General features: G+C 35.2%; 1 protein-coding gene across 5 annotated transcripts in view; it reads left to right on the top strand.

Annotated features, from left to right (window-relative positions):
- The window catches only part of SCML2 (Scm polycomb group protein like 2), a 157,812-nt gene that overhangs the window by 69,986 nt on the left and 60,302 nt on the right, over positions 1 to 27,524 (top strand). For all 5 annotated transcript variants that reach the window (XM_007500826.3, XM_016424760.2, XM_007500827.3 and 2 more), the window contains one exon: positions 5,261 to 5,504. In XM_007500826.3, coding sequence (XP_007500888.1) covers positions 5,261 to 5,504 — 244 coding nt within the window. The remainder of the gene's footprint in view (positions 1 to 5,260; positions 5,505 to 27,524) is intronic.

Below are 27,524 nucleotides of genomic sequence, written 5' to 3'. Positions count from 1 at the left end.
GCAGACTAAGACATACTATATTTTATTTACTTACTTTCTTCATTTTTTGGTTGTTTGAATTTTCTTTCACAAAATACATTATTGCATATGCAGAATCTATATCCCTTTGCTTACCATCTGAGAAGAAGGATAAGGGGGAAGACTAAGGCTCAAACTTAAAAAAAAAGATAAACGTTTTCATGTAATTGGAGGGGGATTAAAAAATCCTTTTGTTCCTTTATCTCATTAAAATTTCTCTCAATTTCCCTCCAGACAAGACATTTCCATATTACAAATAATACTCTTTAAAGAAAGAAAAAGAAAAGAAAAACCAATCAAAAATGATCTTTTATTGCCTACTTTTCCTATTATAAAAAGTACTGCTATAGAACTTTAGAAGTGCTATAGAAGTTCTCTTTTTTGAAGTAAGTATAGTTACTGAATATAAATCACCTTTTGGCTTTGAACTTGTTTTAGGTAGATATTTGAAGATGTAGAGTTCTGAAAGACTACTCTGTAGGGGCAGGTAAGTAGCAGAATGGACAGAGCTCCAGGTCTGGAGTCAGGAGACATGACCTTCTGGCCTCAAATAATTTCCTAGCTTAGTGATCCTGGACAAATCACTTAACTCTTTTTTTCCTAGTGTTTTATTTAGCCTTTTGTCTGCAAATTGAGAAGTTGAACAAGATAAGTATTTTTGGGGGGAGAAAAAGACTACTTTGTGACAATATTTGGAAATAAAATACCTTATTTAAGGAATAAGAATGTTGTGATATTTCATCTATTTTTGCTTTTCTCATTCAAAATACTTTTTTCTTTTCTAGAAGAAATAAATGTGATATTTTCTTGTCTGTACCAGTTATTATATATGTTATGAATTTAATATCACATAAGGCCTCTAGCCAGCAGATAAAGCACTCTCGGGTATTGCCCGAGAATTATGAAACTTTTGAAAGTATTAGAATCCTAGTTCATTCAGGGAATATTTAAGCACTTAATAGAAAGAGTACATCCTAGTTGGTAGGAGATATAGAGATAAATAGTAAAAGTGTTTCTCTGTAAGGAATTCACAATAGTAATGTCATTACTATTACTATTAGAACTAGGCTGTTATTTAGTTCTTTTATATATAATCATCTTATTTGAATCTCAAACAATTCCAAGTTAGATACTCTACACACACACACACACACACACACACACACACACACACACACACACACACACACACACAATTATCACATTTTATAATCCTAGCAGGGGTAAAATTATATACACAAATATAGTACAATGCAGGAGTCCCCCCAATGTGGAAGTAGTGACTGTTCAGCTCTCTGGTCTCACCTATTATAATCCTTTTTCCAGGTAATTTCCTGTCTCTCTGGTTTCTACTTCCTTTCACCGTGGGTTGGTCTATCACATCTCAGGAACAAATCATAGTTTCTTAATTTGCCTGGCACTACCCAAGAAGGGCAGTGCTTGTGGAATCCATTTCTAGTCTGAGGGTGTGAAATTCTTTTCTAGTAAAAGGTTCTTCAAATGTTTGACTAACTCTGAAAGGAGGAGCCCTCCAAGTTCTTGATTGATTAAGTGAAGATAAAGGAGGATAATTCCATTTACACAGAGTCACTACTGTGTATTTGTTCTAAGGCAGAAGAGTGGTGAGGGCTAGGCAGTGGGGGTTAAGTGACTTGCCTGGAGTCACACAGATAGGAAGTGTCTGAGTTTAAATTTTACTCCCATTTCCAAGCCTGACTCTCCACTGAACAATCTGGCTGCTCCCAGATGACTATTTGAGCATCAATGGCTGAATGATGAGACCACTGAAAAGGGAAAAAATAAGGATGCAAAGAAGAGAGGGGATTTATATAGTTAGCAGCAAAGGCAAAGATAGGATCAAGAGTGCAGCTGGAAGGGTTAGCTTCAGTGAGTAGGAGATACCACTTCCAAAAGATAGGTAAGAAAGAGGAAAGAATGAATGAAAATACAAAGAAATGTCAGAAGTTTGTAGGAGAGGATTTGAGATATCCATCAATGGATGTCTTTGATCTCAGTAAAAGATGAGAGATTTGTGAAAGTTTTGTAGCTAATGCAACCAGGCATTGATGAATGATGTATAGAAGGACTACCAAGAAGTATAGGGACAAGAAAGAAAGAATAGGACATCAATTTTAATGCATGAAATTCAGTGTGGTTTTGCATTTTCTGCTAGCAGCTTGGAATGGGAGCAACAGAGAGGGTTAGTGGAAATTATACACAGATTCAACAAGTGTCTCCAAATCATTTACAGTTACAATGTACTAGTCTCTGGGCAAGCTATAAATTTTAGGTAACTCATAAAACAATATACAGCTGATATTTACCTAGCATTTTAAACTTTACAGAATATTTTGGGGGACTTTTAAGTTGCACTGAAGAAACTCCCTCTACCAATGTAGTTTGTCAACTTTGTAATTATAGAAATACAAGGTATAGGATCCATTATCTCATTCAGTGCTCAAAACTTATGGGGAAGGGAATTAAGCTATTGCCTCCCTTTTCTAGTAGAGCAAACTAGAGCACATAAAAGAAAAAATATTGTCCCAATATCCTATGACTAGCAAGTGGAAAGACTCAGACTCTGATCTTCCTATTCAAAGGCCACTGTTCTTTCTGTGATAGTATTTTGCCATTTGTCTCTGCAGTCTCTTTTGGCCATTTGCCACAATCTCTGCAGGGAAAGATAGGTGGGCTTAGTGGATAGAGAGCTTGGTCAGAGATGGGAAGTCCTGAGTTCAAATCTGGATCCAGATACTTCCTCCCTGTGTTGACTCTGGGCAAGTCACTTAACTCCCATTGCTAGCCCTTTCTCCTTTTCTGTCTTAGAACCAATACATAATATGTATTCTAAGATGGAAGGTTTAAGGGGTGGGGGGAGACACCTGCCATAGGGAGCTTACTGTCTAGTAAAAGATATGAATATAAAAATATGCCCTATTCATCCTAAAATGGCTACATTTTATACAGTGTTTTAAGGTTTGCAAAGTCCTTTACAGGTATCTCTTTGATCATCAAAAGAACCTTGTGAAGAGGTGCCATTACTCTTCCCTAGTTTATATATGAATAAACTGGGGCTGAGAGCTGTCACTTTGTCCTAGGGCACATAGCTACTCAGTGTCTGAAGATAGTAGTCCTATGGAGATGTATAGACAGCCTTGTGGTGGGTAGGGAATGGCAGAAGGGGAGTCAATTGATTAGAAAACTTGGAGAAGGCTTCTTGCAGAAGGTAAACTTTGCATTGGGTTTGAAAAGATTGAATTAGAATAGAATCTTAGAAATACTAAGGACCTGAGAATATTTGGCTCAACATGTACCTGGACATAAACAACTTTAAAATCTCTTAATAAATGGACATCCAGACTCTCTTTGGAGAGCCCTAGCTTTAGAGAACTCGATACAAAGCAGAAATGCCGCTTATTGTATTTTAGAACAACTTCAGTTTTTAGGGAATTTTTCTTTACATGAATCTGAATCCACTTCTTTGAATTATTCCTAGTTCTGTCCTTTTGAGGGTAGAGCAGAATAAATTTAATCTTTTGGACATGTATAGCTAGCTATCATTTCTTCCCCATCCTGTTTGTATAAGCCAAGCAGCAAAAGCATGGTACAAGAAAGAGAAATTACCGAATTCAGGGCCTAGCTCAGATCTCGTCTCTAAACTACTTGTGACCTATAACAAATTATTTACCTTCCCTGGATCTCAATATCTTCATTTGTAAAATGAAATAGTTACTCTATTTAACATATTTCAGCCTAGGGAGTTGATAGAGGCTACAGAGACTTTCCCAGGATCACACAGCTAGTAGGGGGAGATTTTAGCCCAGGTTTTCCTGACTCACAATCAAACATATCCTGTCCTTCATACCATATATCCACTGCATTTTAACTATTAACAGAAACAATCCCAGTATAAAACTCAACATTAATTGCTTAAAAAAGAAATATAGCCAAGTGTATAGGATTTAATGATGTATGTAGATTTTTTTATTCCTAAATCAAATGACTCTAAGCTGTCATACATTAAATGCTTTTATTTATTTAAATTGAAAATTTTATTTAGTCAATTTAGAACATTATTCCTTGGTTACAAGAATCATATTCTTTACCCTCCTCCCCCCATTCCTGTAGCAGATGTACAATTCCACTGGGTTTTACGTGTGTCCTTGATCAGAACCCATTTCCATGCTGTTGATGTTTGCACTAGGATGTGCATTTAGTGTCTACATCCCCAATCATGTCCCCTTGACCCATGTAATCAAGCAGTTGTTTTTCTTCTGTTTCTACTCCCACAGTGTTTCCTCTGAATGCAGATAGTGTTCTTTCTCATAACTCCCTGCGAGTTCTTCAGGATCACTGCATTGCCACTAATGGAGAAGCCCATTACATTTGGTTGTACCACAGTGTATCAATCTCTGTATACAATATTTTCCTGGTCCTTCTCCTTTCATTCTGGATCAATTCTTGGAGGTCATTCCAGTTCACATGGAATTCCTACAGTTTAATAATTATATATTAGTTATATTATTAATCCTTTGAGCACAATAGTATTCCATCACCAACATATACCACAATTTGTTCAGCCATTCCCCAATTGATGGGCATCCCCATATTTTCCAATTTTGGGCCACCACAACGAACACAGCTATGAACATTGTACAAGTCTTTTTCCTTATTATCTCTTTAGGGTATAAACCCAGCAGTGCTATGGCTGGATCAAAGGGCAGGCAGTCTTTTATCACCCTTTGGGCATAGTTCCAAACTGCCCTCCAGAATGGTTGGATCAATTCACATCCCCACCAGCAATTAAATGATTTTATTAAAAAATTTTTTCTGTCACTTCTTTTGCTATTAATTCTCCCTACTATTAATGAATTTATATATCCTCTCATTTTAAGTTTGTGACCTTTCATGTGCTTTTGGACCTTCCTATAAGTTCAGGAAACAAAGTTTATTATACTTAAGCTCCTGTAAAGGGAGAAATAGGTAGGTCCTGAATGAAGGTGCAATGAGTTTCTAGTCAAATGTCATGTGCTTTAGTGTATGGCCTTTATGACATTTTTAGTTGCTGTTAGAGAATATTTTCATTTTGTTATTTTTTTTCCAGCTCAATTCCAATTCAGAACATCTGATTTTATTGCATGTAATCTAATGTGTATATTACTTTTTGGTTGCTAAAGATTCTAAAACAAAAATGATTAAAAATGCTTCTTAGCAATTTACATTTTATCTTTTTTTTTTGTAGGAACCTCCAAAACCAGCCCCAAATCTTTTAAAAATTGGAATGAAACTTGAAGCAATAGACAAAAAGAATCCTTATTTGATCTGCCCAGCAACTGTTGGGGATGTTAAAGGAGATGAAGTTTTTATTACATTTGATGGCTGGAGAGGAGCATTTGATTATTGGTGCAAGTATGATTCTCGAGATATCTTCCCAGTTGGGTGGTGTGGCTTAACAGGAGATGCACTGCAACCTCCAGGAAATAATGGTAAGCCAGTTAGTAATGGCATGAACTTTTATATTTTCAAATTAGTGAGTTCTCTAAGGCTTACTGCTATTATTATCTGAGACAGCTGATGTTAGGTTGTTGTAGCAAGTAAACAAATGACCAGCCCATGTGTGAAGCCTGGACATCAACTAACTTAGATCAAAAGGGCTAAAACAACACATAAGAGTATAATACTAGTTATGAGAGACCTGAGGACAAATCTCGGGAAAGAATTCAAAGAATCAAACCAAATTAGAGAATGCTGGCAAGGTCATGGTTGGTTGATGCTGATCAGTGTAGTTCTTCACATGTCCAAGTCAAACAAGGTGCAGAGGCAGATAGGATCATAATTTAAGAGTCAGAAGTTGATATCAAAAGATTTGAGATAGGGAGGAGGTAGAAAGGAATAGGGCCCAAATGGGCAGCGATTCAGGTCAAAGGAGAAACACTCTTAGGCCTGGAAGATTTTGAATGGTATCTCAGGATCTAGGATAGTTGGGCAAGGCCACATGAAATGAAAACTAGCCAACTATGTAACCTGAGGCAGATCTCTTCTCTTGGCCTCAGTGCCTTTGTTTATAATATGTGTGGTTTAGATGAGATGGTTTCTTAATATTGGTTATCTTCCACTGAACTTAGCACAATGCTCTCCTAATAAATAGTGGTTGAATAGAATCTTGGGTATTGCATATGTGATGCAATTAAGTTAATTGTTTAGATTTATGTGTACTTGCATGTGTATATGTCCATTATATACATATATTTAAATATACAATTATATGTAGAAATGTGAATATTTTGTTTTGGATTTGGGAAAGAAATGTATACCTGAAAAGAATAGTCTATTAAATTAAACATTATTAAATGCTTGTTATATGTAAGGCACTGTTAGAAGCATTGAGGATACGACAATGAGACAGTTAACATCCTATGAGAGCTTATATTCTATTGCAAAGATATAACATATACATAGATAAGTAAATACAAAGTAATTTGACTTAGAAGAATGCATTAAGAACTGGAGAAATTGGGGGAGGTCTTCCTGCAGGAGGTGGCAATAGAAGTGAGCCATGAAGGAATTGGGATTCTGAGTCAGTTGTAATGAAGGAGTATCTTCTAGACCTGGGGGTAGGAGAAGTAAATATGGGAAAAGAGGGAGTAACAGAACAACAATTTGTATAAAGGCATAGGTGACAAGAAATGGATTATAAACTTTATTGAATACTTAGTTGGCTATATTGTCTGGTAAGTAGTATTAAGGAAAATAATGTCTAATAAGTCTGGATAGATTGATTGATGGGAGTCACATTTTGATAAGCTTTAAATGCCAGACTATGGAGTTCGTATTTTATCCTATAAACGATAGGGGGCCATTAGAGATTTTAAAGCAGGGGAGTTACTTGATTTTTATTTTAGGACTATTAGTCTGTCTATCTATCTATCTATCTATCTATCTATCTATCTATCTATCTATCTAATATCTCATTATATTTAACCCAATACTTTGTTATATTAGTTGTATTAGTTTTTCCTCCAGCTTGTTACCTTTTCTTTTTTCTTTTTTTTCCTATTTTCTCCTTTTATTTTTATTTTTAAACCTTTTCCCCATGCTTACATAATTCATTTTCTTTCCCTTCCTCTTCTCTGCCTTCACCCAGAGCCAACAAGCAGTTCCATTGGGTTGTACAAGTGTTAATCATTTGATACCTATTTCTATATTACTCATTTTTGCTAAAGAGCAATCTTTTTAAAGGCTGAACCCTAAATCACATTCCTTATATACATGTGATAAGTGATGTCATATGTTCTTCTTTTGCATTTCAACTCCCATAGCTCTTTCTCTTAAGGTGGTTAGCATTCTTTCCCATAAGTCTTTCTGGAGTGTCCCACCTTGTTGCATTGCCACTAGTAGCAAAGTCCATTACATTGGATTGTTCCATAGTGTTTTACTTTCTGTGTACAGTGTTCTTCTGGTTCTGTTCATTTCACTCTGCATCAGTTCATTGAGGTTCTCCCAGTTCATATAGAAATCCACTCCTCCAGATCATCAATCCTTAGAGCATAATAGTATTCCATAAACATCAGATACCACAGTTTTTTAGCTATTTCTCCAATCGAGGGACACCTCTCATTTTCTGATTTTTTGCCACAAAAAAAGAGCATGGCTATGAATATTTTTAAACAGATACTTTTTCTTATTAGCTCTGGGGTACAAATCAGCAGTGGTATTGCTGAATCAAAGAGTTTGCATTCTTTTGAAGTCCATTACGCATAACTCCAAATTGTCTTCCATAATGGCTGGATTAACGCACAACTACACCAGCAATGCATTAGTGTCCCCATTTTGCCACATCCCCTCCAACATTTTTTATTTTCCTTTACTGTCATATTGGCTAATCTGTTAGGTGTGAGGTGGTACCTCAGTGTTGTTTTGATTTGCATTTCTCTAAACAGGAGGGATTTAGAACACTTTTTCATGTGCTTATGAAGATAGTTTTGATTTCTTTATCTATAAACTGCCTATTCATGTCTCTTGACCATTTGTCAACTGGGGAATGGCTTGATTTTTTTGGTACTTAGCTCCTTATAAATTTGAGAGATTAGACCTTTGTCGCAGGTTTTTGTTATAATTTTTTTTCTGAATTTGTTGCTTTCCTTCTATTTAATTTCCAGTTGATTTTTGATTTTGCTCTCCATGTACCCTTACTGGTCATTGTTTTTATTGCCTTATGATCTGAAAAGGTTGCATTAATTAATTCTGCTTTTCTGCATTTGTATGCCATGTTTTTAAGACCTAGTGTATGGTCAATCTTGGTGAATGTGCCATGTGCTGCTGAAAAGAAGGAATATTCCTTTTTATTCCTATTTATTTTTCTCCATATATCTATAAGTGGGTGTGGGGGAGGGTCTATCCACTCGTTTGTGTGGAAGCCCTTTCCCCCTCTTATAGGCTGGTAAAGCCTCAACCCCACCCACCTTTGCTGTGCCCCAGTCTACAGCTTCTCTGCTCCTCTGATAAAGATTCTTAAGGTCTTTTGGGGTGATCCTTATCAGTGTATGTCGGGGAGAGTTTAGTAAGCCACATTTAGGTGGCTTCTATGCTTACCTGGAAGTCAGTTGTTTTTTTTTTTTAATCAAATATTGGATCTTGGTTCTGAAAGCTGGGATATTTGGACTTATCATAGACTGTCTTGCTAAGGTCACTTATCTCAAGTCTGTTCCAGTGATTCTCCCTTCTATCTCTTAGCCAGTACCATTTTTTTTTGATGACCATTTTGAATCTTGAAATTTCTCAGACTTGTGAATGTTAAAAAATTCCCCATTGGGGAATTCTCCATTGGAACAATTCCCTACTGGGACATTCCCCATTTAAAATGTGAGAACTCTACTTGGATCAGAAATGGGAGGACCTCTACTCCACCCATACTTAGGACTGCTTTAGGGGGAAAAACTCCTTGCAGAACAATGAAAAGTACTTAAACCCATACTTAAGCCATGCCTATTTTTAGAAAGGGGTGCTAAGTACCTATTAAAGGTCAGGCAAGTTGTAAACTTGCCAGGACAAAAAGGTGAGAAACTTACTCAGAGATTCTAACCTACTCAGGGCTGGATTACTAAAAGGATTAATCTACTCAGCTGTGAATTCAGAATGGGCTGTCCTTTGGAAAACGTCTACAGTGATTGGTGGATGTAAGAATTTAGGGGAGGTAACAAAGGAGAAAATGCCCTATATAGTAGTAGTAGTAGCCTCTCGGTGATCGAGAATGACTATTGTCTTCGTGCAGTTTCATCTATGGTGTACCCTCATGTGGCTTTGGAGTCCAAAGGCTGAGGCGCACAGTTTGTGGCACATGGGGCATGGGACTCCAGATGTTATGGGAGGTGCAGTTGTGGCCTGGTGTCGGCGTTCACGCGCAGCGGCAAGACATCGACATCACTCATCTTCAAAGGTGGTGGCGGCATGGTTAATGTGGGTTCCCCAGCTGCTTCTGTCAAAGGTAGCAAGTTCTAGTTGCTTTGGTGTCATGCCAGCCCACTTCAAGTTGGACTTTAGCTGATCCTTGAATCTTTTCTTTGGTCGGCCTTGTTTCCTGAGTCCACCTGACAGTTCACCCTAGAATACCTGTCTTGGTATTCACTGTGAGTCCATGCGGAGGACTTGTCCAGACCATCATAGCTGGGTTTTGAGGACCATGACTTAGATGCTGGTGGAGTTGGCTCTGTCGAGGACTTCCTGGTTAGTGATTCAGTCCTGCCATCGGATCCTCATGATTGACCAGAGGGAGCATTGGTGGAATTGCTCCAGCTGTTTCATGTGCTTCCGGTACAGTGTCCATGTTTCACAACCGTACAGGAGCGAGCTGAGGACCACTGCGTTATACACTTTGAGCTTCGTCGCAGTGCTTACACCTCTGTGTTGGAGGATTTTGCAGCGCAGCCGCCCAAGTGCCTGGCTGGCCTTTTGGATCCTGGCATTAATCTCGTGGTCTAGGGACCCATCGTTGGCGATGGTGCTGCCCAGGTACTTGAAAGTGTTGACATTAGAAAGTTGCGTGCTGTCGATTGTAATGCACGGTTGGTTCGTTGGCCTCCCTGGTGTGAAAAGGAAGTTTATTGAGAGATTTCTTTAGACTCCCGTGTGGTCAGCCACAATGTGACAAGGAAATCACTTTAAAAGACTGATATATATTAATTTAAGGTTGCCAAGGAATTCAGCTATGTAATTCCTAAATGAAAACTCAAGTCAGCAGTCAACCTTTTATGGAGTTTTTAATTACAAACAGGAGGAAGAAAGGTATTAGAGAGAGAGAGAGAGAGAGAGAGAGAGAGAGGGAAGAGAAGGGAATAGGGCTTAAATACCCCCTCTGTTTAAGCTGGGCCAAAAGGCCCAAGCCCTTAGATAGCTGAGGCAAAGAAAAGAGATCAGTTCCTATCACTCACGTGACCAAAATGGAGAAACAGTCTCAGGGGCCTCCACCTCCAGCCTCCTTCAGAGCAAAGCTTCTCAGAGCACAACCTCTCAGAGCAAAACCTCTCGACCTCCCCAGTCCTTAGACCCCGCTATCTTTTAGGAAACCATCTAAGTTCCCTCCCCTCAGTTCTCACATCTACCAATCACTGTCCATGTCTTCCCTGTGCCAATGGTGGCTCTAGCTTAACCCAGGACCGCCCAGAGGTCTGCCCCTTTGCACATGTCTGTTGAAGGTCATATTCTCAAATAATTAAATCTTGATCCTTGCAGCCCTTCCTAAATCATTTTACTCTGAGTAGGGTGGAGATTGCAGTTTCAAGACCTGGTTCTGTCATTCCAAGTATCTCTATTGTATCAATTCTAAAATCAATCATGACTCAAAGAACTTCCTGTTCTATGCTTAAGCATAGGTCAAAGCCCTTTCCATTATTTAGCAAAAGGTTTCTGTCCTAAAGTAGTATTAGGTAGGGAGGAGAAGGCTGGGGAAGGCTGAATTGAAGGAGGCAGCTGGCCAAAGCTGCCTTGAAGGGTCTCTCTCTTGGGACTCTCTCGGGGACATTGGACACATTCAGATTCAGGCATTGAGTTGGTGGAGTCAGCTGAGATGGAGCTGGCCTGGTGTCACTAGAATCCTTGCTTAGACAGAACTTGTGGTGAGTGATAAATGACTGACTGATCTCTCTCTCTTAAGACTCAGGTCTAGGCCATGTTGGCTCAAGGCCCTTCATACTTATTCCTTTCTTACTCTTTCTCTCTTTCTTTAATTCCTCATTGTATTATTAATTAAAATTCTCTATAAAACCTAGTTGACGGGTATATTTTAATAATTGGGAATATTTCCCTGGCGACCACCTGATATTTGATTTAAAACTAAGACACTGTAGTGAAAACATATTCTCTGCGGTCACAATTTACTCACCCACTCTTATATCTACTACAATTTAAGTCTTCCACTATTTTAATCACTACAGTTTACAACATCAACCATTTTAACTCTTACAGTTTATGACACCCAACTATTTTAAATGTTACACCATTGCTTTAGAGTATAGTTTGTGAACTGGTAGTGCAAAGTCACATTCCTTTGCATTTTTTTCATTATTTTTGTGGATATCCTTGATCTTTTGTTCTTTCAAATGAAATTTGTTATGGTTTTTTCTATTTCAGTAAACAAGTTTTTTGGTAGTTTGATAGGTATGGCACTAAATAATTAAAGAAGTTTGGGTAGGATTGTCATTTTTATTATGTTATTATGAGCAATCAATGTTTTTCCAATTGTTTAGATCTAGTTTTAATTGTGTGGACAGTGTTTTGCAGTTGTATTCACATAGTTCCTGTGTTTGTCTCAGCAGATAGATTTCTAAGTATTTTATATTGTCTTGGGTGATTTTTAAATGGAATTTCTTTCTAATTATTGCTGCTGAGATGTGTTGGAAATATAGAGAAATGCTGATGACTTATGTATGTATATTTTGTATCCTGCAAATTTGCTAAAGTTGTTGATTATTTTGACTAGCTTTTAGTTGATTCTATAGGATTCTTTAAGTAGATCATCATATTATCTGCAAAGATTGATAGCTTGGTCTCCACATTGTCCATTTTAATACCTTCAATTTCTTTTTCTTCTCTAATTGCTCCTGCTAGTGTTTCTAGTTGCTAGTGTTAAATAATAGAGGTGATAATGGGTGTCCTTGTTTCACTCCTGATCTTATTGGGAAGGCTTCTATTTTATCCCCATTGCAGATGTTTGCTGATGGTTTTAGATACATACTGTTCATTATTTTTTAGGAAAGGTCCTTCTATTCAGATAGTTTCTAGTGTTTTCAATAGTAATGGGTATTGTATTTTGTTGAAGATTTTTTCTTCATTTATTGATATAATTGTGTGATTTTTGTTGGTTTGCTTTCTAATATTGTCAATTATGTGGATGGTTTTCATAATATTGAACCATCCTTGCATTTCTGTTATAAATCCTGGTCGTAGTGAATAAAGCACATGATCACTTGCTGGCGTCTTTTTGTTAGTATTCTATGATTTTTGCATCTATGTTCATTAAGGAGATTGGTCTGTAGTTTTCTTTCTCTGTTTTTTGACCTGCCTGGCTTTGGAATCTGTACCATATTTGTGTCATAAAAGGAACTTGGAAGAACTCCTTCTTTGATTATTCTGTGAAATAGTTTGTATTGTATTGGGATTAGTTGTTCTTTGAATGTTTGATAAAAATCATTTGTGAATCCATCTTGTCCTGGGGATTTTTTCCTTAGGGAGTTCTTTTATGGCTTGTTCAATTTCTTTTTCTGATATGGGGTTGTTTAGGTATTCTGTTTCTTCTTCTGTTAATCTAGGCAATTTTTAATTTTGTAAATATTCATCCATATCACCTAGATTGCCATATTTATTGCCATATAATTGAGTTTTTAATGATTGCTTGAATTTCCTCTTCATTGTAGGTGAGCTCTTCCTTTTCATCTATGGTACTGTTAATTTGCTTTTCTTCTTTCCTTTTTTATTAGATTTACTAGTACTTTGTCTATTTTGTTTGTTTTTTCAAAATACCAGCTTCTAGTCTTATTTATTAAATCAATATTTCTTTGTCTTTCAATTTTATTAATTTCTCTTTGTTTTTTGTGCTCTCTAATTTAGTTTTCATTTGAGGATTTTAATTTTTTCACTTTCTAATTTTTTAATTTGCATGCCTGATTCATTGACCTCTGCTCTCTCTAATTTGTTAAAATTTACTCCTAAGTACTTCTTTGTCTGCATCCCATAGATTTTGAAAGGATGTCTCATCATTGTCATTTTCTTCAGTGAAATTATTAATTTTTTCTATGATTTGTTCTCTGACTGACCAATTTTGGAGAATCATATTATTTAATTTTTAATTCGTCTTTGCTTGTGCCCTTAATAATTATTATTTTCATTGCATTGTGATCTGAAAATTTTGCATTTATTATTTCTGCTCTTTTACAGTTGTTTGCAGTGTTTTTATGCCCTAGTGCATGGTCAATCTTTGTGAATGTACCATGTGCTGCTGAAAAGAGGGTGTGTTCCTTTTTGTCTGTATTTTTTCTCCACATAACTAACTGTAATTTTTCTAAGATTTCATTCACTTCTCTTAACTCTTTCTCATTCTTGTTTGTGTTTGATTTATTTAGTCCCGATAGAGGAATGTTCAGGTCTTCCACTAGTATAGTTTTACTATTTATTTCATCCTTGAGCTCCACTAATTTCTCCTTTAGAAATTGGGATGCTATGCCATTTGGTTCATACATTTTGAGTACGGATATTGCTCACTGTCTATACTGCTTTTATCAGGATATAATTACCTTCCCTATCTCTTAACTAGATTCATTTTTACTTTGGCTTTGTCAGATATCATGATTGAGACAGCTGTCTTCTTTTTCTTAGTTGATGCCCAATAAATTTGACTCAATCTGCTTACTTTTATCCTATATGTTCTACCTTCCTTATGTGTGTTTCTTGTGCACAACAAATGGTAGGATCTTGGTCTCTAATCCATTCTGCTATTTACTTGGCATTTTATGGGTGAGTTCATTCCATTCACGTTCAGAGTTATGATTATCAGCTGTGTATTTCCCATTATTTTGATTTCCACTCCTAGTCCTCCCCTTTCTTGTTTCACTGTTTCCTTCTACAACAGTGTTTTGTTTTTAATCAGTCCCTCTAATTCCTACCCTTATTTTACTTCCCTTTTTTAGCCCCCTCCCTTCTTATTCCGCTCTTATTTTCTTTACAGTCTTTTTACCCCCCTCCCCCTTTGTATTGCTTCCCTTCCCTAGTACATTTGTTATCCTTTTACTACTCTATTTTTTTTGTTTTTTTTTATTGTTATCCTTTTACTTCTCTATTATTTACTTCTCTAATATCATATTCCATGCCTTTTGGTCCTTCAGTGTAGATGTAGCCAGATCCTGTGTCATCCTAACTATAGTTCCATTGTATCTGAATGACTTCTTAGCAGTTTGTAATATTTTTTCCTTGGTCTGGTAGTTCTTGAATTTGGCTATAATATTCTTGGATGCTAGTTGGGGATTAAGTACAGGAGGTGACCTATCGATTGTTTTCAATCTCCACTTTTCTTTCTTGCTCTGGTAGTTTTATTGGATAATTTCCTATGGAACAGTGTCCCGGCTTTTTCTTTTGTTATGATCTTCCAGTAGATCAATGATTCTTAAGTTTTCTCTCCTGGACCTGTTTTCTAAATGTTCTGTTTCGTGGATGAGATAGTTGATATTTTCCTCAATTTTTTTCATCCTTTTCATTTTGTTTTATAGTTTCCTGCTGCCTTGTGAAGTTGTTTGCTTCCAATTTCTAAAGACTGAATTTCATTTCTGGCTTTTTCGTCACCCTTCTCCTTCTGGTTTGATGTTCTTTGGAGGTTTTCTTTCATCTCCTTTGCCTTATTTTCAAACCTCTTAATTTTGTCTTTCAAGACACTGTTTTCTTACTTTAGTTCAAGTGCCTCTGTTTCCAGATGACTTATCTTACTTTTTAAGTTCTTTTGCCAGTTGTCTTCAGCCTCTCTTAATTGTACTTTGAATTGTATTTTGAGTTCTTCCAAAGCCTGTATCCAAATTGCTGGAATTTCTATATTTTTGCCTGGTGTTCCTTGATCCTCCTCTGTTTCATTTGTTCTTTGTTCACTTAGTGGATAGAAACTGTCGATTGTAATTTTTTCTTTCTTTTTCTTTTGTTTGCTCATATTTGCCCCTTCTTTCCTCCCTGTAGTTGCCTGTAGTCTTGTGCTTCTCATTATTTGCTAGATCAAGGGTTTGGGCTTTTCTGTCCTGAAGGGGTTTCTTCTCTGCTCTGCTGATTGGTCTGGTTGAATCCTGATGTCAGATTTTCTGCAGTTGTCAGCAGAATCTGAAAAGGAGCTGGGCTTCCCACCTTGTTATTAAGGTGTTCTGTAGTAGTTCTGTAGAAGTGAAGATACCAATGCGGGGGAGGGTATCAGATATTTTTTTACAAAGTCTAACTAACATCTGAGTTAATGAAATTAAACATGCCATACCAAGAACCAGTAGATAAGTGGTCAGAATGAATTGCAAACAAAAAAGTAATCATATACAAGATTATTAATGAGACTAGTATAAATTTAAATAACTGAGATTTTAAACCTAGCAAAACTGACAGAAATTAAGTCAGCAGCATTCAGTGTTGGAGAGGTGCTATCTGAAGAAAGACACATTAGAATACTGTTTGAACTATGAATTTTTCCAACCAAACTGGAAAACATTTTAAAGTGTGAGAAAAGTTGTACTAAGTTATGCCTTGTGACCTAGATGCTGCATTTATGACCATGTACCCTGAGGGGGTTTGGGATAGATTTCCATTGTTTGGCTGAGTTGAAGAGCTGGGAGTAGAAGAGCTTGGTGAACTGAGGAGCCAAGGTATTGAGGAGTCATCATAAAAAAGTATTGACATTCTCAGACACCAGATGGAGAAGAGAAATGTGAGCTAGGTGCTATGGAGTGAGAAAGCATTTCTTTTAGTAAATCTGCATAGTCTAGCATTACTGTCCTTCTGCCAGGCTTGCAACCTTGATGGCACCCCTTTTCATTGTCTTTTTTACCTAGTCATTTCCACTATCACAGCATCTCTCTTATCTCTCTTACATTTAAATAGGCACTGCCTCTTCTTTCCTGGACTGTTGTGATAAATAACCTTTTGGTTGGTCTCTTTGCTTTAAGTCTCTAGGACCTACTGATTCTCTTAGCTACTAAGATGATCAAATTTTTTGTTTGTTTTTCAGTTAGTAAGCATTTCTTTTCCTATAGGCATACTTCTTCCTTTTAATTTAAAAGGAAAAAAAAATCTTGAAACAAAAACCCATCTTGATACCTTTCCTTTGGCTGTCCCCCATAAGTGGACTGATCCTCTCTCTTACCTCTGTTTCTAAGCTTCCCTCAGTTCTTTCAAAGACTCAGCTAAATTTTTTTTATTTTTGTAATGTTTTTCCCAGCTGCTGGTAACTTTCATTTTGAGATGACTTGCCATTAATCCTGTATATCTCTTGTATTTTCCTAGTTATTTACATGTTGGCTCCCCTATTAGAATATAAACTTTGTGATTTGTGCCTTTCCTCATATACTCAGCACTTACCACAGTATCTGGTACATCATAAATATTTAATGAATATTTGATATAGTGATTGGTGCTTATCATTTACCAGGCAGAAGTAGGTGGGGATGAAAGAGTGGGGAATGTTAAATAATGGGGAAGTTAGATTTTTGCCCTGGAAATAAAATATTAGGAGAAATTAGGGATTAGGAAAGAACAAGTAGGACTATCATTGAACAAGAATCTTTGAGTAAATACAGAGCTTCCCAAATTCCTAGTAGGAATATGATGTGTCAGTTAAATGAAAAAAGTTTACCACATGTTTCAATGAGATTTCAGATGTAGAGGAAGTAGTAGCTCCTATTCATAAGGGGAATTTAAAGTAAGGGATCAGCACTTGTTAAAATGTTCACATGAAAAGGGGTTGCTAATGTATAATAATAATGCTCTCAGTTATGTATTTAGCCAAATGGTTTTGCTTGTTAGATGATAATGGTGATGATGATGATGTTTTCTTTCTCCTGGTTGCTCTGGATCTCTTTTCTTGCCTATGTTCCACTGAGCTGAAAAGAGTTCTACTGTTTCTTTAAGGACAGAACTTCCCCATTTCCAGTGTGACCCCCCAATTACAGTCATTAATCTTGTTAGTCAGTGTAGGAGCAGTTTGTTCGGAATGGACTGCCTAGAGCAATAGGAAAAAGATTAGGCTTTTCTTCACACCTTATTCCTTCCATCCCTTGCCTTGGAAGAAAGCAGGAAACCAGAAATGAATAGCTTGAATGTTTACCAGAACAGCCAGGATAGGAGGAGGGGAAATGGTGTCAAGTGTCCAGTGTAAGAGATTCACTGACCTATCCTAGTGTAACTCAGTGTCTTCCTCCCCCCCCAAACCCCCCAATATATTACTTATTCTATCAGCTCTAGGCGATCAATGGCTCCCATTGTCATATATTAAGACAATAGCTAGACCCTTGGGGAGCAGAGATAGAGTCCCTAAGGGACAAGGTGCCCAGATCAATGTCTGCTTCTCTATGTAGACAAGAAAGTTAATCCTCCTCATTCTTTCCAGTGTCCTAAATAATTAGGTCAGTTACATGAGACTTCTGAACTTGAGGTAAAAATCTGCTCAGTTCCCATGTATACTTCTGGCCTTTGCTTCTGGCTTCTGATGTCAACATTATCAAGAACCAAAGAATTCTAAATATAAAATAATTTGGTTGAGGATTTCTACCTTCCAGGCATAAGATCATTTAGTTCTCTCAGAAATGTGTAAAGAAGGGAGACTTGGTTATGCTTCTTCATCTCAAATACTTCAAGCCTGGCTTCTCAGGGGGCTAACTGAAGCTCTTTATTCAGTGGCAGTTCTTTGTCCTCATGATGATAATAAGGTGGCGGACTTTGATAGATTTTCTTTAAGAATCTGTTATTATGCCCAGAGAGTTATTTTTGCATTAGAAAGTCTGTTGTCTAAAGTAGTGTGGTCATGGCCCAGATCTCATCTAGCATTGACAGTTCTTCCCACTCCCAGCTTGGTGATGATGGAGTCAGTAATGTTGTTGTGAGTCAGGGCAAAGTAACTGTAGACTCCAAGGCAATTAGAGTAGGGAGCCTTCAAGCACATTACATGAGAAGAGCCCAAGTTAGGTCATCCATTCCTGCAAGTTAACGATAAGCCCTGATGATAGTACTCTGTTCTCTGAAAATGTCTCTTGATCTGGGTTAGGCTGTCATTTTTTTTTTAAACCCTCACCTTCCGTTTTGGAGTCAATACTGTGTATTGGCTCCAAGGCAGAAGAGTGGTAAGGGTAGGCAATGGGGGTCAAGTGACTGGCCCAGGGTCACACAGCTGGGAAGTGTCTGAGGCCAGATTTGAACCTAGAACTTCCCGTCTCTAGGACTGGCTCTCAATCCACTGAGCTACCCAGCTGCCCCCTGGGTTAGGCTATCATTAAAAAATGTTTAAAAACCAAAAAACTCCAAACTTTATCCTAAGCCTAGTTTAGATGAAATAAGAGAAAGTCAAGGGAGTACTAAGATCTCTAAAGGGAAAAGTTGGAGACCCACCCTGGGGGGGTCATTGAATATCTTGACCTCATCCAAATACTAAAAATGATACCTAATTAAATAGATAACAAAAAGAGCACTAATAATTTAAATGATTTTGAAAAGAAATTGGGCTTATTTGAACTGGAACTCTAACAAACCCTTTTTGAATGTGACAGCATGACTCCAACTTTTAGATTGATTATGTCAAAACACTTATTAATTAAAAACATACATACAACACTGGTTATTGTATCATAAACAAAAACATCTTCCTCTCTTAGTATTTGACATAAACTATCCCTCTCTCTTCTCACACACATACACATATACTTTCAGTACAAAGGGGTGGTGGTGGGAATTCAGCAAAACTAACATACATACTGAAAAAGTCCAACTCTACTGTATACCTTGTTCTCCATATCTATAGTCTCCTACCTTTGTAAAGAAATGGGTGTGAGAGGAGACTCCTCAGAACTCTCTTCTAAGGCTAAGCTTTTTAAAAAATCTGACAGCATTGTTTTGACTGTTTTGCTTTTGTTCTTTCTTTTTACATTGTTATTGTTATGGTCATTGTATATATTGTTTTCCTGATCCTTCTTTCTTCATTTCACAATTTAAGTCTTCCTGTTTTTCTCTGTATTCTAAATATTGCTTGTTTATTATGGTCCCATAACAGCCTGTTAATTTATGTACCACAACTTGTTTAGGTATTCCTCAATAGCTTGATTATATATATCTATATCTACATATCAATATATATCTATAAATCATTAGTTCTGCTACTATTTAAATAAGTGGCCTTTAATAAAGTGCTTGGCATATACTGTTGATAAATATTTATTGAATGATTATTGGAAGAATTGTTAAAAATTTGAGAATATTCATAGTCTTCAAATTACATGGGATTAAAGCATTCAAAATATAAAGACCCAATTAGAAGAAAGTAGAATCATGTGGCAACAGAAATGAAATACATGTCATTTTTATTGTCATGTTTTCTTGTCTCTAAGATGCTTGGGTGTGTTTACAGAAGATGAGTTTACATTCTAATCTTTTATTCAGATATAGATAGCAATCATTTTATGTGTAGCAGTTCAATAAATATAAAAAAGACAATAGTAAAATAATGTCTTGTTCCATTACCATTTCTGCATGAACTCCGTTTAATATGAAAAGAAAGAGGATAATAATAATAAACTATCAGACTAGCCAGGCAATCTACAGTGCTGCATTAAGACCATTTCTATTTGAACTGTATCTAATATAATATGAAAGGAAAATTTAGTAGTTGAACACAATATATAGGGTGGCCATTGTTGTGGTAAGAACATGGAGCTCTTTACTCAAAAGAATAGCTATCAAATATTGTCAAGGTAGAGGAGACTTGAGAATGCTTTTTGTGTTTAATTTGTATATACTTAAATGTTTACTTCTCTCCCTATTTAGAGTAGTTCAAGTTTCTTGAGAGTAGATTGCTTTGTTTGTATTTGTCTTTAGTACCTAGCAATTCCTAGTATATAGGCATTAGCTTACTAAATGCTTTTTAAGTTAATTAATAGACAGAGTGGGTTATATGCAGAGGAAAGTGATCAGGAAGGTGAGGGACTGAAGACAGGAATTGGTTGAATGAAATAAAGATGTAGAGATGTAGTGGAAAGGCCCATGAAATCTGTCTTCCAGTAACTCTCATTCAGCTATTTGAAGAGCTATGATATGGAAAGGTGATAACATTTATTCAGTTTTGACCCAAAGTGTGGAATTAGTAGCAATTAGAAAAAAGTCATAGACAGATTTTGGCTCCTCGTAATGAAAAAATTTCTAATAATTAAGAACTCTCTGGAAGTGGATTGAATTTCTTTGGGGATGTCAGCTTCCCTTTTGCCTAAAGTTAAATGGGCAGCCTTAGACGACAATGTCAGCTTCCTTCCTCAAGGAGAATCTAAATGACCATTTGTAGGGATCCCTGTAGGATTCCTGTTGAGTTATAAGATGGACTAGTTGATTTCCAAACTTCCTGTCAGCTCTAAAGTTTGGTGGTTATAGGCATATGAATTGTATTAATAGTTGACTGTGCTTTAGTAGGAGTTCTTACTTATATTCTGGGAACTTTTTTGTATGTGTGTTTAAAAAAATTATAATATTGATAACTTTATGTCATTGTAATTGGGTTCCTTTGTAAATCATCTGCATATTAAAACATTATTCTAAGAAAAGATCTGTAGGTTTCAACAGATTTGAGTGCCAGAATTCCATGGCATAAAAAAGGCAGGACATTTTCTTTTGAAGACTTCTCTAGTCCCTCTGCTGGAGAGATTGGGATATGTTGGGTGATGTCTCAGTTTATCAACCTGCTCTTTATTTGACCTGTGGAGAGGGTATTGAAACACCAGACTATTTTGACTTGCAAAGTGCAGGCTCCCTGGTGTGTTAGATTGATGTCTTCAGATGCTTCCCCTTTTGGTATGGCAGTTTGTCAGCTTAGGCTGGTGGTTCTTTATCAAACTTCTAAGTTCCCTTCAATTCTACTCCCGCTTTAAAAAAACTCCTTTTTTTTTTAGATAAAAGAATTTGAAGGTCCAACATAGACTCAGTCATGAAGTTTTATTATAGATAAGGAAAACTTTAGAATAAATGTTTGGTAATGTTAGTTTCCCATGTAATAGATTGATAAAAAGAAACTAAATTTATATTAAAGATTGTTTAATGTTAATTTTGCTTTAAAAGTTTTCTTAAAAATTATGGGACTACATTAATATTTACTTGCCAAGCTATATGAAATTATTTTCATTCTAGACCTTTATATTTAAAATAGTATTTTTAAATGTTTCCAGACAATTAATGAAGAGTGAATATTTAGTTGGGTAATCCTTTTAAAAAGAAATATGGTATTGCTCAAGTGACATGCTCTTTTTTAATGTGACTTCACATTAAGCAAAACATAATTTTAATTCAGAAAAGCTTTAACAATAAGTACAATAACAAAAGAATATATAATTCATTTAGAAACTTTCTCCAACAGCTGTTTTTGATTACCACTGGTCAAATAATTTCAAAGGTACACAAAGGACAGAGCTGTGTGTTATCTAGGCCATTGGTAGAAAAAATCTAGTAGGAAAATAAATCTGAGTGGAAAATGTTAACCCCCCTTTCCCCCAATGCATTAATGTAGATTTTTTTCTCAGCTTTTTTTTCTTCTTGTCTTTTTTTTTTCTCTTTCACTTTTGGTTATCTCTCTTCAACTTTTTCATTCCCTTTGCTTTCACTTAGTTCTATGGCAGTTCTCAGCAGATTTACTCATATTACCCAGAGCTAAGGCATTTGTTGGGGGAAAAGCAGTTCATTTTTCCACACTCTTAAGATGTTGTTAAATACTGTTAGAACTTGCTCTTTAAATACCAATGCTAATTCACAATTAGAATGAAGTTTTTCATAGCCTTTATTTGCAATTAAATATATTTTTCTTTGACACTGAATTAAAGTCTTATTTTCTAATTTTTTTCCTTTAGTTTGTAGTAGAACTGTTTAAAGAGATGGAAAACAAAAATGTGTGATGTATGATAGTAGTAAACTTTAGTACTTTAATTCTAAAACAATTATTTCTTTCTCATTACTTTCATATTATCTCATCCATTTCCTTCAGTTTCCTGATAAATCGGGAAGTTTAGATCCAGAGAAGTTATGTAATTTAAGAACAGAGATGGGATTATACATATTTTAAAATTCTTGTGTTCTAAAAAGAAACCCTTTGTGCTTTTTCATATTTCTGGAGCAAAAAAACCCTGGAAGCAAGTAATATAAACCTAGAGGTTTTTTTTTCCTCTGGATTTTGTGTACAGGACAAGAAATTAAATTACTTTTTGCTTCACTAGTAGTTATATTTATGTTCAAGATGAAACACTTTTAAAAATCATCTTGGAAAAGTAAGTTATATCTGGAATAAATATTCCCAATATAAAATTTTCCCTCTATGTTACTAATATAGATTTTTCCCACATTTATAGCAAAATGTTCTCTCTGTATACTAATTTATATGTTCATCGTTGTACTTTTCTTTCATAATATCATATAAATTTTAAAATGTAGCATGTTTTATATATTTGGACTGACAGTTGATAAAATGAAATGAGATTTGTTTAATGTTAACATAATAGTTCAAATTTATTTGCTTTTTTGTGGTGATGTACATTGTGGAACATAATAACAAAGCATGATTTTTGTAGCCTTTTCCAGAGCCTGAATACATTTTAAAGGTTTCAAGCAGGGGAGCAAAGTTCCAGATTCTATGATTGTGTAGTTGAGAACCCCAAGGGCATATGATAAATTCCTCTGATCCAAACGGATGTTGTTGGACTGGGACAAATAGAGAAGGGAAAATCCTGTAGTCAGAAAAATGCTGCTATCATCTTATTCTACTATATGCCATTAGACTATGGGTGACCATTTTGGCCTTTTTATTTACAATAGTTTATTGCAAAATCAGACTTTTTATAGAAATATAGTCTAAAATTTATAGTAGAAAAACAGGATTTCCTTACAAACAATTTTGTGGAGAATTTGTTAAGCAGAAATACCTAATATAATTGACATATGCTGTTAATTCATTCAACATTTGCAAAACTAACATTTTGGTTTTTGAATCAGTTCTACCAGCAACATTTCAAGTGACAAATTTGATGAATCATCTTGTGAGATAAATGTGTATTTATTTTATTTGAACAATTAAAATGTTTTATTCCTTTTAAAGTCTTATTATCATTCTTTATTATTTCATGACCAAAGTCTTTCTTTTTTTGGACAACTATTATTTGACATTTATTTTTTCTAGATTTAGAATTAAAATAAAACATTCTGTCTGTTTATTTTATATGTGTAATTAAGTGTGTAAGGTTAGTTTTTAAATGAAGTATTCATTACTGTATATACAGACATATATATCTAATAAACCCCTGTGGAATGTTTTCCTACTTAAAATATTCATAAAGCTTTGTCTCCTGAGAAATATTTCAAGGCTTTCCTTAAGTAAACATGAAAGTATTTTATTTTTCTTCCACATATTTTTTCTAAAAATAAAACTAGAATTTCATGACTAACACTGTTCTTAATTAAAAAATTAAGAGGTAGAAAGAAATTGTCATTTTCATTTTACCTCACTGCAAAATTTTAGGTTTATTGATCAGAAGGGTTTGTTGTCTTTTTTTAAAGAATAGTCTCTAACTCCTTTCCCCTTCACCAATAATTCTGGTTTATATTACATTGTTAAAAATGTGTATAAGCTAAGTTGTGTGCCTAATATAAGGCGATGTTTTCGCTTTTGGTATGGCAAGAGAAATAAGGAGTAAGAAAGGTTTAGTTACCAAATGCTTTGAAAGAAACGAATCTTATTTGTTTAATTTTCTTAACTGACAGAGTTGTTCCTCACATTTTCAAATAGGGCTTTGCATTTATTGAAATTAATCCTAGTCTATACACTATTTTCAGTCATATTCAATAATACTGAAAATCTTTGAGGGATTATTTCTACTCATGCTAAATTTAAATAATTGATTAGAAACATTATTTTAACCTTATGATTCCCTTCAAACTCTTGAAATTTAAAACAGTTGATATTTTCTTTTTTCATGAGCCTGCTTGAAACAAATGGTTTGCTTGTGCAAATTAGGAGCCTATTGTGATGCAAAGAAGTATCATGGAAAAACAAATGTCCTTTTTCTGTTTAAAATATTACGGTTAAATATTGCTGTAATTGCAAGCAGAATAGGGAATTTTTTCTTTTTTTCTTTTCAATGATATATTTTAACAAGTTCTCTTGAGACTATTAAAATGCCTTAGTTTTTAGAACATGTGGTCCAGCGGGGATAACTTTGTCTACAGATGCAGTGGGTTGGCAGCAAGATTTTGCATGTTTTCTCATTTCTTTCCAGATTCTGTGACCCAGTGTAACCTTTGGTCTCTCTCTGAAGGCAGGGGTGAAGGAAGTATGAGCAGGTGACTGATGATCACTGTCAATACAGCCTGCAGACAATATGCGAATTACTTTAGCAGTCTCTATAGTTCCCTCCTCCCTCCCACCCTCTCTTAAACCAACAAATGCAAATAGCTGCTTCCCCATTTGCTAGTGTTTCAGCTCGCATAGCCTGGGCTTTGTTGTAGATTCACTTTCTCCAAAACGGCAGTTTCATTCCAAGTAAGAAGAAATGCTATCAAGTGAAACAGTCCATATTAATGGTAAATACGGAGACAATTTGTTTCTCTGAAATATATCTCAAGGTAGGAATTATTCTAAAATTATTATTAAATCTATTTTTCCAGTGTGACAAACTAAAGCTATTGTTTGCTGTGCTCGCTTTTGTAAATTAAAACAAAAACAGTAATTTTTTTTTTAATCAGGAAAGAAAAAAACAACTGTCCTTAAAATTAGATTTTACTTTTAAAATTGTGGGCATTTACTTGAATTAGCATATTTGGGTTAATTTCTGTTTCATATTTTTATGATGTGAGAAAATAATGGATGTGGAATAGATTTTGCTGTATAAGTGACTATTTTAGGCTGGAATTAGTCATTTTAATTAGCAATTAAGTGGAAAAAGTAGCTAAAATAATTCTATATTTTTTAGGATTATGAAATTTGTATTTTTCTGCTACAAAAGAATTTAAAAAATTTTATGATACAAAATAATGCAGTGTGATATATTTCTCATTAAGTTCACTTTTCCCCCCCTCAATCATTTTTATGTAAAATCTGGAACAATACCTAAACCCGATATATTTTTTTCAAACAGTATGTGGTATCATGGAAATTATTTTTGTACAAAAGGGAAAACAAAAAGCTTTAAAATTTTACTTGGACGCCTTTGTAAAATTCAAATACCATTAATTAAAACATGACAAAAATGAATTAGCTAGTCTTCATAGCTTTAAATGTGAACTTTTCCTATCAGTGTTAAAAGTCACAGTGATTGTCATTTTCTTTAGTATTGTTGTTGTGGTCAAAATGTTTTGTTTCCTTTGGAGTGAGAAGATATGAGTAGCATTTCTGAAATATAAGTACCACCCATAGGGCTAAATAGAAGAGTTTACAAAGCATATATGGTTAGACAAGAAAAACAAGCATGTTTGAAAACTGACTTAAGCCATTAAGATTTCATTGCAATTGTGTTTTCCTCTTGAATTCTTCTGTTTTCTAACTCCCTTTCTGGATTTAAATCTTAAGACCATGTAATTATATAAGAGAAAACACCAAAGCTAACTTAATATCCAGACAGACAGATGTTATTTTAATTTGACATTGAAGCCAGGAAAGAGACAAAATTACTGGATTGATACTAGCATAATTTAAACTCTTGGTTTTTTTTAAATTTCAGATTTAAAATCTGTCTTTAAAATCTTAATTTTGTGAAATTTCCCAGTAAGTTTGTAACTGTTTTAGTAACTTGAGATAATTAATAATAAATAAGAATTGAGGTATAACAATTTTCTATTTGATTGAAGACCGGCTCCTATATCCTCCTGCCTCTCAATGAGGCTTTATCTTGGTTTCAGAGATTCTGATGGGAAAAGGGAGATGGGAAGGTGGCAGCCTAGGAATCAAAGATGGTTAGGCTTAAGTTTAGTTGACCAGGAATTATTTTTAGAAGGCACTGGAAAAGATTTGTCAACCTACTTTCATAGGAACACTGCCTCTGCCCTTAAAATAAGAGACTATTAATGTGACATCTACCTTTGTGATTCTTGGCTACTTGCAGAATGTTTTTCTAAGTTTTACATTTGCCAATACTCCTAAAATGGCATTGTTAGCTTTATTAAAGACACAAAAAGAAATTCTAGTTCGTTGATTTCCTCAAAGATGTTTTATATCAGAGATTGGTATGTGCACACAGTGAGTCTACATGCAAATTTTATGTGGATGCTTTGGTATATGCTGCTTGCCATCTAGACATAATATGCACTACTTCAACAAATAGAGTAAAACTTTATATATTAAGTTAAACTTAGTTTTTAGAATCGTGCAATAGTAGGCTTGTTTGCTTTTTTTTTAACCCTTTCCTTCCACCTTAGAATCAATACTATATATTGGCTCTAAGGCAGAAGAGTGTAAGGACTAGGCAATGGGGGTTAAGTGACTTGCCCAGAGTCACACAGCTAGGAAGTGTCTGAGGCCATATTTGAACCTAGGACCTACCATCTCTAAGCCTGGTTCTCAAATCGACTGAGCCACACAGCTGCCACCTTGTTTGCTTTTTTAAAAAGCATTTTCCCCCATCACCTTACCCAATTTAAATTAAGAAGGATTCTGAAGTTTTAAACAGATTTAATATAGGCCACATGATAATTTCACACTAATCATTAAAAATCACATTGTATCTCAACTATTTTAATTCTACTAACATATTAGAGTCAGCCTTGGACTTGAATCAGAAGACTTGTGTTCAAGTCCTAGCTCTTACCTTTTACCAACTCTATGATTTTATTAAGCAAATTGTTTAATCCCTGTGAGCCATATGTAAAATAGAAATAATCCTTCTATATTCTCTTTGAGAGCAGTGACTATCTTTTTACTTTTCTTTGTATCCCCATTTCTTAGAACAATGCCTGAAATATAGTAGATCTTCAATACATGCTTGTTGAATGACCACACTTAAAAATTGTGAAAAATAAGAATGTATCTAATATTCTTTACAACCATCAAGCACTATGTACATATAAATGCATAATAGTACAAAGTTAATTTAAATTATTTCCCTCTTCCATCTAGATATAATTGCAATAGGGTAGCTACTGGTCTTTTTATTAAGTCTAGTTGTAAAATATTTTATTATAATAACGTAAGCATTTTTATAAACACCCACATCTAAGGTTCACAGGAGTTACAAGGGTTAAAGGAACTTTCATAATAAAACATGTGTGCTTGTATTTTAAAA

This window comes from Monodelphis domestica, chromosome 8, assembly GCF_027887165.1.
Source record: "Monodelphis domestica isolate mMonDom1 chromosome 8, mMonDom1.pri, whole genome shotgun sequence".
Classification (NCBI taxonomy): Eukaryota; Metazoa; Chordata; class Mammalia; order Didelphimorphia; family Didelphidae; genus Monodelphis; species Monodelphis domestica.
This window is presented reverse-complemented; position numbering and strand designations above follow the sequence as displayed.